General features: G+C 42.2%; 1 protein-coding gene across 3 annotated transcripts in view; it reads left to right on the forward strand.

The window, feature by feature from the left end:
• The window catches only part of LOC140186845 (reelin-like), a 319577-nt gene that overhangs the window by 145184 nt on the left and 159289 nt on the right, over nucleotides 1-15104 (forward strand). For all 3 annotated transcript variants that reach the window (XM_072241501.1, XM_072241502.1, XM_072241503.1), the window contains exons 12-17: nucleotides 2085-2236; nucleotides 7369-7481; nucleotides 9080-9288; nucleotides 10382-10510; nucleotides 14013-14122; nucleotides 14959-15025. In XM_072241501.1, the coding sequence (XP_072097602.1) occupies nucleotides 2085-2236; nucleotides 7369-7481; nucleotides 9080-9288; nucleotides 10382-10510; nucleotides 14013-14122; nucleotides 14959-15025 (780 nt within the window). The remainder of the gene's footprint in view (nucleotides 1-2084; nucleotides 2237-7368; nucleotides 7482-9079; nucleotides 9289-10381; nucleotides 10511-14012; nucleotides 14123-14958; nucleotides 15026-15104) is intronic.

Below are 15104 nucleotides of genomic sequence, written 5' to 3' on the forward strand. Positions count from 1 at the left end.
ACAAATACCTGAATAAGACTGGATTTAGAATTTTAATGTGTTTGGTGATGTGAGAGGATGCTTCAATTATTGGCATTATTTTCCCATTATTGTGCTGCTTCCCCTACAGAAAACTAACAATATGTACAAATGGTCTTTGTCCTGAAGTGGTTAGACTCTTTCTGGAATACTCATATATTGAGCATTAATTAGTGGCTATTTCATTTGCAGTTCTGTCCATTTTCTTGTCCACCCAGGCTTGAACATTCTAACCACATGAGCATCCCTTCCTCATCTTTCCAGTTAACACCACCCTTCAGAGAGGATATCTGGAACATTGTCCCATCCTATATTTCATCCCAATTTTAACAAGCCTGTAATCCTTCTCTTCAACTGTGCCTTTAATAACTCCACATGGTGGTACTTACTTTTTTTATATTGTGGAGTAATGTGATGCTCTCCTGAAAGTGAGATTTTCAGCAGAGAATTGTGTTAGTATTTAACAATAGGTTTGGTGGGTTGTTGGTGGAGAGGTGCATTTGACACAGTGAAAACGGGTTGCATATCGAAGTGTGTTTGAAGATGAGCTGCCAAGAGGAGTCCTGTTGCCTTTCCCTATCCTGTACTACAGTGTCTGTGTAATTCTCCTGTTACTGCTTGTAAACAGTTCACTTCTTCTAGCCCTTGGCACTACTCAGGGTATTTGCAACATTAAAGGTATTATGTAAATGTATGTAGTTATTGTTGCAGCAACCAGGATTTAAAGAGATTAGAATAATTGCTTCCAGCAAAGAATTAGTAAGCATCCATGAATGAGATTTCTTCATCATTATGTGCATTTACTTTCACTGTTTGCATATAAATAATGCCAAGTTCTAGAAGCTTCTCATAAAATTGGATGAGTTCCAGTAAACGTTAAAACAACACAATAACTTGGCAAATGTGTAATGGATTTTTAAGTACTTTAATTAATTCTAAATCTATGTGTTTTCAATATTCATCATTGCCCTAAAAGCGCCTGAATGATATTAACTAACTGCAAACTTACATTCCTACTTACCTACATCTGATTGATGAAGCCATCAATAAATTGGGTCTTGAGAAAGACTGGAGCAACATGCAAAAAGTGCTGGAGGAACTCAGCAGGTCAGGTTGTGTCTATCGAGGGCAATGAATCGTTGATGTTTTGGGCTGATGCCCTTCATCAGGACTGGAAAGAAAGAGGGCAGAAGGAAGGTCGTGACCTGAAACAGCAACTGTTCATGTCCCTTCATAGATGCTGCCTGACCTGCTGAGTTCTTCAAGCACTTTCTGTTCGGATCAATAGAGTCTGTTTCTTTCTTTCAAATGTATCTCTGAGCATTTCTAGAACTTTCTAATTTTATTTCAGTGGTCTGTTATCTGATTGTTTTCTTTCATCAATAATTTGCCAACTCTATAAGTGCCTGTAGTTAATGCTGTGCTTCAGTCTGAAATTGATATTCGAGCAATAACGCTACTAGAGAATCTAAGATTCCATTGACATGTAACTGTTTTAAATAGGTCTGTGAAAAGAAAATCTTGCTGTTTTAAACTAGGGGCCTGCTGGAATTTGCAGCTACAGTTCTCCATTATTAGTCTAGACTGGTCAGGCTTCCAATTAGGGTCTTGTTTCACTGTGGCAGTCATCAGTCCAATCCCTTTTCACTCCAGCATTGCGTCTAAAAATATCTCGTTAATGCAGGTATATATTTCTGAAAATCATCAATGTCACTTTGCAGTAAACAATTTTAATAGTAGAATTTCCATCACACACTCAAGCAACTTTGAATTCCTCAAGTTATATGCTTTAAACCCCAGATTAACATTTCATATCTTGTCCTGTAGTTAATAAAACTGTGTTTGCTTTAGCCTCTCTGGTAATTATTTTTATCAAGGCAATCGGGCGACGCAGAGACAATCTTATACATTGCTGAGCTTCTGCAGTTTTCAGCCCTTGAAACAGAAGTGGGTTTGTTGCGAATGTTTATAAAGTGAAGTGGAATGTAAGTGTTATCACAACTGCAATTAAAGTGTGAAGCAGAAACGGACTGTGCTGACCTTTCCCACGTTTTTCCTGTCTGCAGCTGGGAGACATCAGGAGCTGTCATTGGCTCGGAGTGCGGAGAGGTGGAATCGGGTTCCTCTCTTGTGTTCCTTGAAGATGGCAATCGTGGTGCCTGCACACCCTTTCTGGACACAACTAACGGTGGAAACCTCAGGTTTTACTTTACCATGGGTGAGTCATAAAGGCAAGAAACATATTACAGAGTGCCAGTATTTTTTAAATTCTAAATGCTCATATGCTATAGGTTAAATAAATTAACTTTCTGGGTTTAACCTTGTGTAAAATTGTGAATTGGCTGCCTTTGAGAAGGAGGAAGAAGTCTGTGTGTGAGTAATAAACTCACCAGAACAAATCATGTACACATAGTTTAACAACAACATCCATACAAGTTGCACCTTTACCTTGGATGTATGAAGGGATTGATATCAGAAACCCTAAACATAAGAAGTAGTGAACACGCTAACAGAAAGAATATTCATGACAAGTTCTTAAGCTTCTTAAAAACCATGACACACCCCCAAATCATGATCAGTTCTTGTTTCTACCTATTGTCTGAAAATCTCTGTTCTTTGGATGAAACACACACAGAGTTTTAAGACAACTAACTTTTCTGACAACAGAAGTGCATCTGTTCAGTGGGATTTAGCTTTGACTTAAACTTTAGGAACTCAGTGAGATGTTCAGCATCTATGAGGGGGGTGGTGGAGGAAGCAATTGTCAACCCTTTGGGTCAAGACCCTACATCAAGACAGAGAGTGGGTAGGGAAGATAGCCGGAAAAAAGAAAGAGTAGGATGAGATGGGCCAGCAGCAATGAGTTGACCAAGGTGGGGTGAAGGATGAGCGGAAGGTGTGGAGTTGGAAGGCAGGAGCATGTGGGTTTTAAATGGACGTAGACCTTGAAAACAAAGGGCAGAAGGAACCAGCTGGAGTGAAGGTGGAGACATCTGCGGAGGGGTTAAGTGGTAACACAAAGGCTACCACTGCTGGAATCTGAGAAGTAAAGAAAGAAAGAAGATGATAAGGAGAAACCATTAGGAGAATGATGAGGGGCAGATGGAAAGAGATTGGTGAGAGGATCCAGTGGGTGAAATATGTGGGGAGCAGCTGGATGGGACCTGCAGGGGAGGGGGTGAAATAGGCAATGAGAGGCAGATGTCAGGAGTGGAAGGGTTCAAAGTTCAAAGTAAATTTCTCATCCAATTACATATATGTCATCATATACAACCCTGAGTTTATTTTCTTGCAGGCATACTCAATAAATCTAGAATAGAGTAATAACCATAATAGAATCAATGAAAGACTGCACCAACTTGAGCATTCGACCAGTGTGCAAAAGTCAACAAACTATACAAATATAATGTTACGTACCCCGTAACTGGGTTGCCAAACCAGCAGAAATGGATCACTCAGTTGGAGTCTGGATTACTGGAACTAAGAAAGTTTTATTAAAGAAATAAGCAACACAGTAGTCTAATAGTAAGGATATAAATGCAACAGGTTAGCACTGAATAAACACACATGTACACAGAACTAGGATAATAGGATCAATCAAGCTCTATCGCAGTCTAGGGGTAAAATGTTCAATCACAAGTGACAGAGTTCAGTTTAGTTCAGTTCGCAGTAATCGTTGTTGTGCTGTTGAAGAGAGAGAGAGCGAATGCTGATATTCGAATCGGATTCAACAGACCTTTGATATTCCTCGCAGTTAGCTTTCGGGCGAGCCCTTTGTAATGTCTTCTGAGGTCACCGACTGTGACCCCTCCGTTTCAGATATGATCGTTCTTCTGCAGTGAACCCGGCACCCAGGCAAGGGTGGACACACACACCAGGTTCCCGCCGACCGAATCTTTCCACCCTGTGCGTCTATGGCTGGTCCCGTGATCAGCCCTCCAAAACTCCCACCGACTTGTGGGGGCGCACCACTTCCAGGGTCTCGATACCTCGTGGTGTCATGAGTGGTGTCTTGTGTGGTGTCTGTTGCCTTAGCAAACCTGTCCCTTTTTATCCCCCCTGTTGGGATATTGCCTGTCCATCAGACTTCAAACAGTTCAGGTTCAAAAAGGAGCCGGTCTTGACAATTCCCAGACCGGTGTCTCCTTCCGTTAAACTCTCTCGTCTCTTCATTAACATTTCCAAATGCTGCTCTTTTGTCTTACTTATCTCTCTCTCCTGAAGACAGGTGGCAGATCAACTGTTGATCCCACTGGTGATAGCACAGGACAGTCAATATCTTAGTCTATGTGTACTTTCGTCACAATAAAAAGAAAGAAATAATAAATAAACAAATAAATAAATAATACATATTGGGAACATGAGATGAAGAATCCTTGAAAGTGAGTCCATTGGTTGTGGAAACATTTCAGTGATAGGGCAAGTGAAGTTGAATGAAGTTATCCCCTTTGGTTCAAGAGCCTGATAGTTGAGGGGTAATAACTGTACCTGAACCTGGTGCTGTGAGTCCTGAGACTCTTGTACCTTCTTCCTGAAGGCAGCAGCAAGAAAAGAGCATGATCCGGAAGGTTGGTTCACTGATGATGGATGCTGCTTTCCTGTGACAATACTTCATGTAGATATTCTCAATGGTGGGGAGGGCGTTACCCGTGACAGACTGGGCTGTATCCACTACTTTTTGGAAGATTTTCTTTTCAGGGGCAATGGTGTTTCCATACCACGCTGTGATGCAGCCAGTCAATACACTCTCCACCAGACATTCACAAAAGTTTGTCGAAATTTTAGATGACATACCAAATTAATGCAAACTCCTAAAATAGTAGAGGCCCTGCTGTGCTTCCTTCATAATTGCCCTTGTGTGCTGGACCCAGGACATAAGGGCAATTAAATGATAACACTTCTGAAATGATAACGCCATGGAATTTAAAGTTGATGACCCTTCCACCTCTGATCCTCATGTACCTCTGGTTTCCTCCTCCTGAAGTCAATAATCAGCACCTTGGCCTAGCTGACATTGAGGGAGAGATTGCTGTTGTTGTGGCACCACTCAGCCAGATTTTCAATCTCCCTCTTATCACCACCTTTGATTCGCCCAATGACATTAGCAAACTTGAATATGGCATTGGAGCTGTGCTGAGCCACACAGTCATAAGTGTAATTTGAGTAGAGCAGAGGGCTAGGCACACAGCCTTGTGGGGCACCTGTGCTGATGGAGATTGTGGAGGAGATGTTGCCAGTCCGAACTGACTGAGGTCTGCAGGTAAGGAAATTGTGGATCCAATTGCACAAGGAGGTACTGAAACCAAGGTCTTGAAGCTTATAGATTAGTTTTGAGGGGATGATAGAATCGAATGCTGAGTTGTAGTCGATAAGAAGCATCCCGCTGTGTGCATCTTTGCTGTCTGGATGTGTCAGGGTTGAGTGAAGAGCCAATGAAATGGCAACTGCTGTGGACCTGTCCTCTGGTAGGCAAATTGGAGTGAATCCAAGTCGCTTCTCATGCAGGAGCTGATATGTTTCACCACCAATCTCTCAAAAAAACTTAATCACTGTTGATGTAAGTGCCACGGGATGATAGTCATTGAGGCAGGTTACTACATTCTTCTTAGGCACCGGTATAATTGAAGCCTGCTTAAAGGAGGCGGGTACTTCAGATTACTGAAGTGAGAGGTTAAAGATCTCATTGAACACTCCAGCCAGTTGATCAGCATAGGTCTTTAGTCCTCAGCCAGGTACCCCATCTGGCCGGATGCTTTCCATGGCTTTCCCCTCCTGTCGGATGCTCGTACGTCAGCCTCAGAGTCTGAAATTGCAGCATCACCAGGGACTCTGGGAGTTCATGAAGGTTCTCAAGGTTTTGACAGTCAAAGAAAATATAGAAGGCATTGAACTCATAAGGAAGCAAAGCCCTGTTGTCACCTATGTCACTTGATTTCTCTTTATAAGAGGTGATAGCATTCAAGCCCTGCTACATCTGTCAAGCATCCTTCATTGAGTAAAATTAGTCCGGAATTGCCACTTCACCTGTGAGATGGCTTCCTGGAGATTGTACCTGGATCTCTTGTAACTTTCTTGGTCGCCAGACTTGAATGCCTCTGATGTTGTCCTCAGCAGATTGTGGATCTTATGGTTCATCCAGGGTTTCTGGTCGGGGAAGCCTCTGAATGATTTTGCCGAGCCACACTTGTTTTTATAAAGTCAGTGACAACTGTGGTGCATGCATTCAGATCTACTGATGAGTCCCTGAACATAGTCCATCAACTTGACACAATCCTGTAGCTGCTCCTCTGCTTTCATGATCACCTCTTTGTTGTCCTAATCTCTGAAGCCTTGCTCTTTAGCCTCTGCCTTGTGCAGCTAGAAGGGCAGCCAAGTGATCAGATTTCCTGAAATGCAGTCTGAGCATGGAATGGTAGGCATTCCTTATCTTAGTATAGCAGTGGTCTAGTGTGTTGGGACCTCTGGTGCTACAGGTGGTAATTGGGCAGGGATTTCTTCAAACAAGCCTGATTGAAATCCCAGCTATGATTTGAATTGCATCGGGGTGGACTGTTTCTTGTTTGGTGACAGCACTAAGTAGTGTACGGGGGCCTAATTACAATCGCCCGATGGTGGTATGTAAAATGTGGTCAAGATCATGGAGGAGAACTCTCTTAGTAAATGGAATGATTGGCATTTGATTGCTAGGTGTTCAAGGTCAGGGTAACGGGAGTACGACAAAACCACCACATCAATGCACCACAGAGAGTTTATGATGAAACACACACCCACACCTTTTGCCTTTTCTGAATCAGCAACTCGGTCCATCCTGCGTATCAAGAAGCCTTTGTGTCCGACTGCCATACCCAGCGTACTCTAAATAAGCCACCTCTGTGAAAAGCAGAACACAGCTATGGAAAAATTATGGAATCGTGGTTATCAAAAGGGAGTGAAAATTGGAGGACCAGATGTGGATCAGGGAGAGGGAGGGAGGGAGGGAAGGGGGAGGAAGAGAGAGAGAGAGAGATAAAAAAGACAGGAGGTAAAGGTTGCCTGAAATTGACAATTTAATTGTTCACACCGTCGGTTTGTGGTTTCCCCAGGCAGAATGTGAAATGTTGCTCTTAAATGTGTTAATGTTCTTTGGCTTTGGCTTTGGCTTTGGCTTGACTTCTAGTATCAAACCCTTCAACTTAGTTTTGGTCTGTTTTCTTTGTGGGTCCAACATCCAATAGATAGGCAAATATTTGTAACTATGGAACATGGTAAATAATATTCTAATGATAAACACAGACTGGTTTACTGTGTACAAATGTGCAGAGAATTTGAGGTGGTGGCCACAGGAAATGATAATCTGTCTCTTTCCCTCAGGGGCGGGTTCTTGCAGTCCTGGAGAATCACATGAAAATGATGTTATGCTCTATGCCTTGGTTGAGGGTAGAAAAGAGCATATATTGGACTTGCTGCCTTTCTCATCCTATAGGGTAAGTAGAATTGGAGCATTTAATTAAAATACTCAGCATCAATTACCCAATGTGTTAATGTCAGAATTCTGGAAACCCATGTGCACTATAAATCTGAAGCTGTGCATGAGATTAAATCCTAGAGATGGAGACAGCTTTGTCCTCCATTTAAGTGTAAAAAAAAAGATAAGGTCACTTGGTGGTGAAGTACGGTTTAAGCCTCCAACTAATGCTTTGCTAAGTTAGAAGTCATCTCCATTTGTTCACAGTGAAGTGGTAGCCAAAAGTCAATCAGCCAGCCACTGACATCTCATACCTACCTGGAGTAGAAAGGCAGGGGAAGAGTTTCCTGCTGTCAAAAGCATTTTGTGTGAATTCCATAGCTCCATATTGGGCCTGGATGCAACATCAGAATTCCCTTTTAATTACAGGCAGGAAAATTATTTCATGAGATTTAAAGTCTCAAGCATTTGATAATGTTGCAGATTATGAAAAACAAAATGATATAATTAATTGAATTAATTATTTCAGACCCGTCCTGATGAAGGGTCTTGGCCTGAAACGTCGATTATTTATTCATTTTCACCGATGTTGCTTGAACTGCTGAGCTCTTCCAGCTTTCTGTGTGCGTTGCTTTGGACTTTCAGCATCTGCAGAATTTCTCATGTTTATAATTAATTGAAAGCACTCGAAGCAAATTGTTGTATACAAACACAACTTCACCTCTTTGCTTCAAGAAACATTACAGATATTATTCAGTCAGAGGTCACCATTTATTAGTAAAATGCTGGAGGAATTGAGCAGGTCAGGCAGCATCTATGGAAATCAAGAAACATTGACATTTTGGGTTAGAATTCTTCTTTAGGACTGAAAAGGAAGGGGGAAGGAGGACCAGCTAGAAGGTGACAGGTGAAGCGAGGTAGGTGAGAAAGGTAAAGGACTGGAGAAGAAGGAATCTGATAGGAGAGGAGAGTTAACTATGGGAGAAGGGGAGGAAGGAGGGGAGAATAGGCACTAGGGAAAAGTGATAGGCAGGCGAAGTGAAGAGCTAAGAGGCCATAGTGGGGAACATAAGAAGAGAGAAGGGGGAGCGAATTTTTTTAACGATATGAGGTGTTCCTCCCCCACCCTGAGAGTGGCCTCATTATGGTAAAAGATGAGGCCATGGACTGGCATGTCAGAATGGGAATGGGGATAGGGATTAAAATGGTTTGCCATCAGGAAATCGTAATAGGAATGGTGACTGTTCATTTCCATAGATGCTGCCTGACCTCCTGAGTTCTTCCAGTATTTTGTGTGTGTTGATCTGGATTTCCAGCATCTGCAGAATCTCTTGTGTTTATAATTCATTAGTATTACTCTATTTTTTTTTCCAAAGTACTTGTTTGAATTTCAGAGGGGAGGAAAATTTGAAGCTTTCTTGATCTCAACAGTGATGGGCAAAGACCCCCCTCCCCAACCCCAAGTCATCAGTGTTGTTAATATCCTGTCTTATCTGTGGCACTGTGATCCTTAACTGATCCCATTGCATCTGGAACAATGGCAATGTTCACTGCACATTAGTAGGATTAAGATAAAGGAGTAGATAAGGACTAAGTTTTAATCTATTTTTTTTGCAGAAAGCAGCCCTGGTTTCTGTTGCCATCACTCCAGAATTGCAGACGCCAGCTACAAGGTTCTGCCTCAGGCAGAAGAGTCACCATGGGCTGAACAGGAATGTGTGGGCTGTGGACTTCTTCCACATTCTGCCTGTGACGCCACCAGCACCTACTCACCTGGCTGAGTTCTCCATCAACATGGGCTGTGGATCTCATCAACCAGGCAACAGGTAAAATTAGGAAAATCAACTGGCAAGATTCCTGTGTCCTAGACAATTTGTTTTATGATTTGTATAATGATACATTTGTCGTCCAGTTGCTCACTGTGGCAGCAAATTGTGCAGATCAGTGAGATGCCAGACTGAGTCCTTTGATCACTGAAGCTTCTGGAGCTATTTTCACTTAAGAAATTTCACACTAGTTAAATAATAAGGTTGTTCCCTATCATTTATATATAGGCATCCGTTAGTCTCATGAGACCATGGATTTTCACCTTGGAAAGTTTCCAGGGCGCAGACCTGGGCAAAGTTGTATGGAAGACCAGCAGTTGCCCATGCTGCAAGACTCCCCTCTCCATGCCACCGATGTTGTCCAAAGGAAGGGCATTAGGACCCATACAGCTTGGCACCAGTGTCGTCGCAGAGCAATGTGTGGTTAAGTTCCTTGCTCAAGGACACAACACGTTGCCTCAGCTGAGTCTTGAACTAGCGACCTTCAAATCACTAGACGAACGCCTTAACCACTTGGCCACGCGCCAACTATCATTTGTAGAACTAATAAAGGACTGTTGTTGCAGAGCCTCATGTTGGGTTACTTTTCTTGATTGCCATTAAACTTGCTGAGATGAGATATTTAAATTCATGTATGGTCTGAAAAGGGGACTGTAGCAATCAGAGGGAAAACTCATCATTGCTTGCTCAAAAACAGGGATTCTGTGTGCAGGAACAAGTTATGCTGAGGTTAGGAAGCCTGGTTATAAAGAGATTCCCAAACTATAATACAAAGTTAACCTTAGCTGCATCCTCTGTGGTCCTTTATGACCTGTTAGGTTTGGTGAGAAAGGAACATTTAACCAATCAATATCTTCAGAAACATAACTCATCCCCTTGAAGACTAGTTCCCTTTCTCTTCTTACATCTTAGGGCCTTTCCAACAGTCTGTACGTCTGTTCACAATGGGTTCTACTGAGATCTCAAAATGCCTCCTAGATATTATAAATGGAATTTGAATCTCCTTTAGTTATATTTGCTTCTGCTCTGTAACTATTAGTGAAGGAAAGTATTTATTTTTATTTTCTGTCATTTAAATTCTCTGTGCCCACAGCATCAGTTTGGAGTTTTCAACCAATCATGGCCGTTCATGGTCCCTGCTACACATGGAGTGTTTGCCTGACCTCTGCGCAGGCCCACACCACCCCCACAGCTCTGTCTACTCTTCTGAAAACTACAGCGGGTATGGACCTAACTCATGTTCCAATGTTATTGCTGATTATAGTATTTGATTACGGTAACATAGCTCTTACAGCGCCAGCAACCTGGGTTCCACCTCTGTGTGTAAAGAGTTTGCATATTTCCCCCATAACCACGGGAGTTCCCTCTGGGTGCACCAGTTTCCTCCCACATTTCAAAGACACGAAAGATGGGTTGGAAGGCTAATCGTTCACGTATGTAATTGGACGGTGCGGTCTTGTTGGGCTCAAAGAATGTTACCATACTGCATATCTTCATAAGCTAAATGATTGTGCTCCAGTGTGGATGAAAAATGTTACTTGTCATAGAGGCTGAAACCAAGAGCAAAATTTTGCCTCAAAGTTGGATTTCATCTGTTTATGGTGCACTGAAACATGGCTGTGTTTAAAACTGGCTTCTACTTGATCACCCTGCAAATCATGATCAAATTGGCTGAAATCCAGCATTGAAATTACAAGACGATGATCGAGAAAGAGTAAGTTATAGGTCTGGAGAAGCAAGGAGAGAGGGAATTGCCACTATTGGGATTGCTGACCTGAAAGTGGATTTGATAGGTATTCTGAATTGTTATGAGTCTAAGAAATACATTGAAGATGATTGCACCCAGAAACAGGATCTACAATGCATGGTTTCCAATGGAACCTTGCTCAATATTGGGCACCTTCCACCACTTTGTTGCGCCACAAACCTCTATCTTTAAAGGCACACATTGCACTTCATTTAACTGGGAGCACCACACAATGTGGCTGCCACAGAGGAAAAAGCTCTAACAATCATTCAAAGGGATATGGTCACATCTACAAGATACTTGCCAGAGACATCAGTGTTCCCCCAAGAACCTAGTCCTTTATCATGTCCAGCAATATGACCTGGTACACAGTTCATTTGTGCTTCCCAGAAACTTGGCTTTTACCAAGAGGAAATTCTTCTTGTGGTCCATAATAACCTGCCCATTGAAGGAATCAAAGCCTTTCTCATTAAAGAAAATCTACATTGTTTTGAGATGTTCTATGGGTACACAAATGCCGTCAATGGCTGGCTGCCTTCATTGGGAGTGAGTAGTGCTGACTGATTTCAGAGTCTAAGATGCCACCTGCTCCTGTGGCACAACAGGGAACAGCAAATTGGGAGACGAGGTATGATTTTGCTGTGCCTGCTTCGAAAAATCCTATGGCGTAAAGGTTGATAATCAATGTGAGCTTGACTTGCACAGTGAGATCAACTCAGGCATGGGGGCATGACCAGTGATCTTCCTGCAAAATGTTGCATATCTCAATGCAGACAGTCTTGGAAAATCTGAACTTGTGAATGCACTTTTTTCCGGGGGGGGGGTCAAAGTAGGATATGGTGTTTTTGGGGATAATGTGGTAGAAGGCTGTTCACCAATAGACCCATCTTTGTCTCCTGCACTGAGGTCCCCAAACTACCCAAGCAGAGAGTCATAGGAACATAGAAAACCTACAGCACAATACAGGCCCTTCGGCCCACAAAGTTGTGCCAAACATGTCCCTACCTTAGAAATTACTAGGGTTACCCATAGCCCTCTACTTTTCTAAGCTCCATGTACCTATTCAAAAGTCTCTTAAAAGACCCACAGTCATGACAATTAATTTTTTAAAAATCACAATGCTCTCCTAGTCATACTGAGACTGCTAAATGATTGTTTTATGTTGCAGCTTTCTCCAGTTTCACAACCTATACTGATGATATTAAAGCTGATTCTGATTCTGATAAGAACATGAGCAAATAATGTTTACGAATTAATAGGTTCTTTGGTGTGAAGAGCACACAGAAGTTTTCCCTTCAACTACTGCATTCCAAGTTCTAGGTTTCTACAGTATTTGAACTTTGCTTTATTTTAAAATATCTTTTTTCTTAAGGATATGTATGAAAAATGCTTTGAATGAAACTGAACAGCTCAGTCACACAAAACCAGGCTCACGACCCCAGCTCCATTAGAAAGCTCAGGGAGGCTGCATAACTGCAATTGTTCTGCTTGTGAATGTAGAGTTTCCTTCAGAGAATTTCAGGAACTCCAAAGATGATTTTTTTTTACCATACTGAGAGAATAATGATGACATTTGGAGTAGACCCTGATGCTGGGAAAATGTCAGGAGCACTCACTAATGTTCACAGCACAAATACTTTCAAAGGAATTTATAACAAAGGTGATGACATAGGTCATTTTTTTTTTATTATTTAAGCTTGGTAACATTGCACGGTTAGTAATGGCAAAAGGTTCCAGTGCCACTAGAGATGGTGTAACACATCACCTTCCTTACCCGGTCTCTACTGCTAATGGGAACATCTTATTCATATAAAATTCTCAGCTGTGCATGCTAAGAGTATACAAATTAGGAGAATGCAAAGACATCTTAACTCCTTGAGCCTTGCCACTACTTTATAAGATCTGGGTTAATTTAATTGTAGCTTCAACTCCACACCCACATCTACCCTTGCTGAAGATTTCCTGCATGTGCACAATCCCTGGTGTAACACACACCATTCCGCATAGGGGGGGTCAGAGGTGGAAGGAGTCAGCAGTTTCAGGTTCCTGGGTGTCGGTGTCTCTGGGGATCTATCGCGGACCCAACATATCAATGCAGCTACAAAGAAGGCACGGCAGCAGTTGTATTTCATTAGGAGTTTGAGGGGATTTGGGAAGTCACCAAAGACACTCACAAATGTCTACAGATCTACTGTAGTGAGCACTCTAACTGGCTGCATCACCACATAGTATGGTGGGGGCAGGGTTGCTAATGCAGAGGATAGAGGATCAAAATAAGCTGCAGAGAGTTATAAACTTAGCTCCATCATGGGCACTAGTCTCCATAGTATCTGGGACATCATCAGGGAGCAATGCTCCAAAACAGTGGCATCCATCATTAAAGACCCCCACTCCCCATCACCCAGGCCATGCCTTGTTCTCATTGCTACCAACAGGAAGGAATACAGAAACCTGAAGGCACACACTCAATGTTTCAGGAACAGCTTCTTCCCCTCTGTCATCAGATTTCTGAATGGACATTGAACCCATGAACACTACCTCACCACTTTTTTAATTTCTGTTTTTGTGCTACTTATTTAATTTAACTGTTTAATATACAGTACAGTATATATACTCACTGTAATTCATGTTTCTTCTATTATTATGTATTGCATTGTACTGCTGCCACAAAGACAAAAAAAAATTCACGACGTATGCTGGTGATATTAAACCTGATTCTGATAACCTTTCTCTTTTTTTGGAAATATGCTGAGACAGCTGTAATCCTTCCTCTTTCCATCTCTGGGACCAGGCAGTCTATTGTCATGCCAGGGTCCTATCTAAGTGAGACCTGCCTCAGGATCTCATTCAGAGCGCTAGCCGATTATCCAGTCGGCAGGTAGTTCTCCCATGCCATCCATCCACAGTACAAGTTTAAATCAACCAAAGTAAGCAATTTAAAGATACTATTTGATAAATTGTGTTTTTTTTGTTACAGATGGAGTCGTATAACCATTCCTCTACCATATGCAGCCCTCACCATTGGTACCAGGTTTCGCTGGAGTCAGATGGGCCCTGTGGCTGGAAATATGTGGGCAATTGACAATGGTTAGGAATTACATCCTTGAGTTAAACACAATGTATTCATCGACTTTTCTCTGTCCATTTCATTTGGTGGATTTGTATTTTCCTGGTGTTCTTTGTTAAATGACTGGAAAATCCTGCCACTGTGGGAAGTGACTAATGTAGGATGGTGAAAAGCTGCCTTCGAAGTTATGTTACAATGCTGTTGAAAGTCACATCATGCACCCACTGTGTCTGAGACTCGTCCTTCTTTAAAAAGGCAGGTCCCATATTTATCTCTCCATCCTAAAGCAGTGATAAAAAATTGGTCCCCGTTTGCCTTGTCTGAATTACAATTGGCCCCGGTCTGCATTGCCGTTATCCACAGTCTGAAGGCCAAATACAGTATAAAGTCTGGTAACTCAGGCAGCACTGATCTCAGCCTCTGTGCCCAGCACATGTTCTGTTGTCTAGTTAGTAACCTCTGGCAGGGCACCACCAATGACAGGCAGTAGAAATCAAAACCTACATTGCCAGTGAGTTTTTCCCCTTCAGGGTGGGAGGGGGAAATCATAGGCAAGAGAAGAAGCATAAACATTTGATTAACAAAGTGGCAATGGAGGCAGATACGATTTGCTGATCAGATTATTCTGCACCCTTCCATTGCTAAGTTCTTGGACTTCTGGTTTCCTCCTCCTGAAGTCTCTAACAAGACAATTAGAGCGAGGACAAAATCTAATATCCTCTTTACACATGGCGAGTTTTTCTTCAGTATCAGAGAATTGCATAATGCCACTAAGTTCATTCACTTTGTGATTTTGTAAGCTCTCTCTAAGCCATGTGGATTCTACAGTCATCTAATCTGTTTACTTCTCTCCCAGTCTACATTGGCCCTGCCTGCTACAAACTGTGCTCTGGTCGAGGTCGATGCACTACTAATGGATGCAAGTAAGACGGAACCTCATTATTCTTCAAGATTTCTGAGTTTTATCTGCAGTATTGGCAACAAATTAAAAGAGTTTTATTG

The sequence above is a fragment of the Mobula birostris genome, chromosome 23, assembly GCF_030028105.1.
Source record: "Mobula birostris isolate sMobBir1 chromosome 23, sMobBir1.hap1, whole genome shotgun sequence".
Classification (NCBI taxonomy): domain Eukaryota; kingdom Metazoa; phylum Chordata; class Chondrichthyes; order Myliobatiformes; family Myliobatidae; genus Mobula; species Mobula birostris.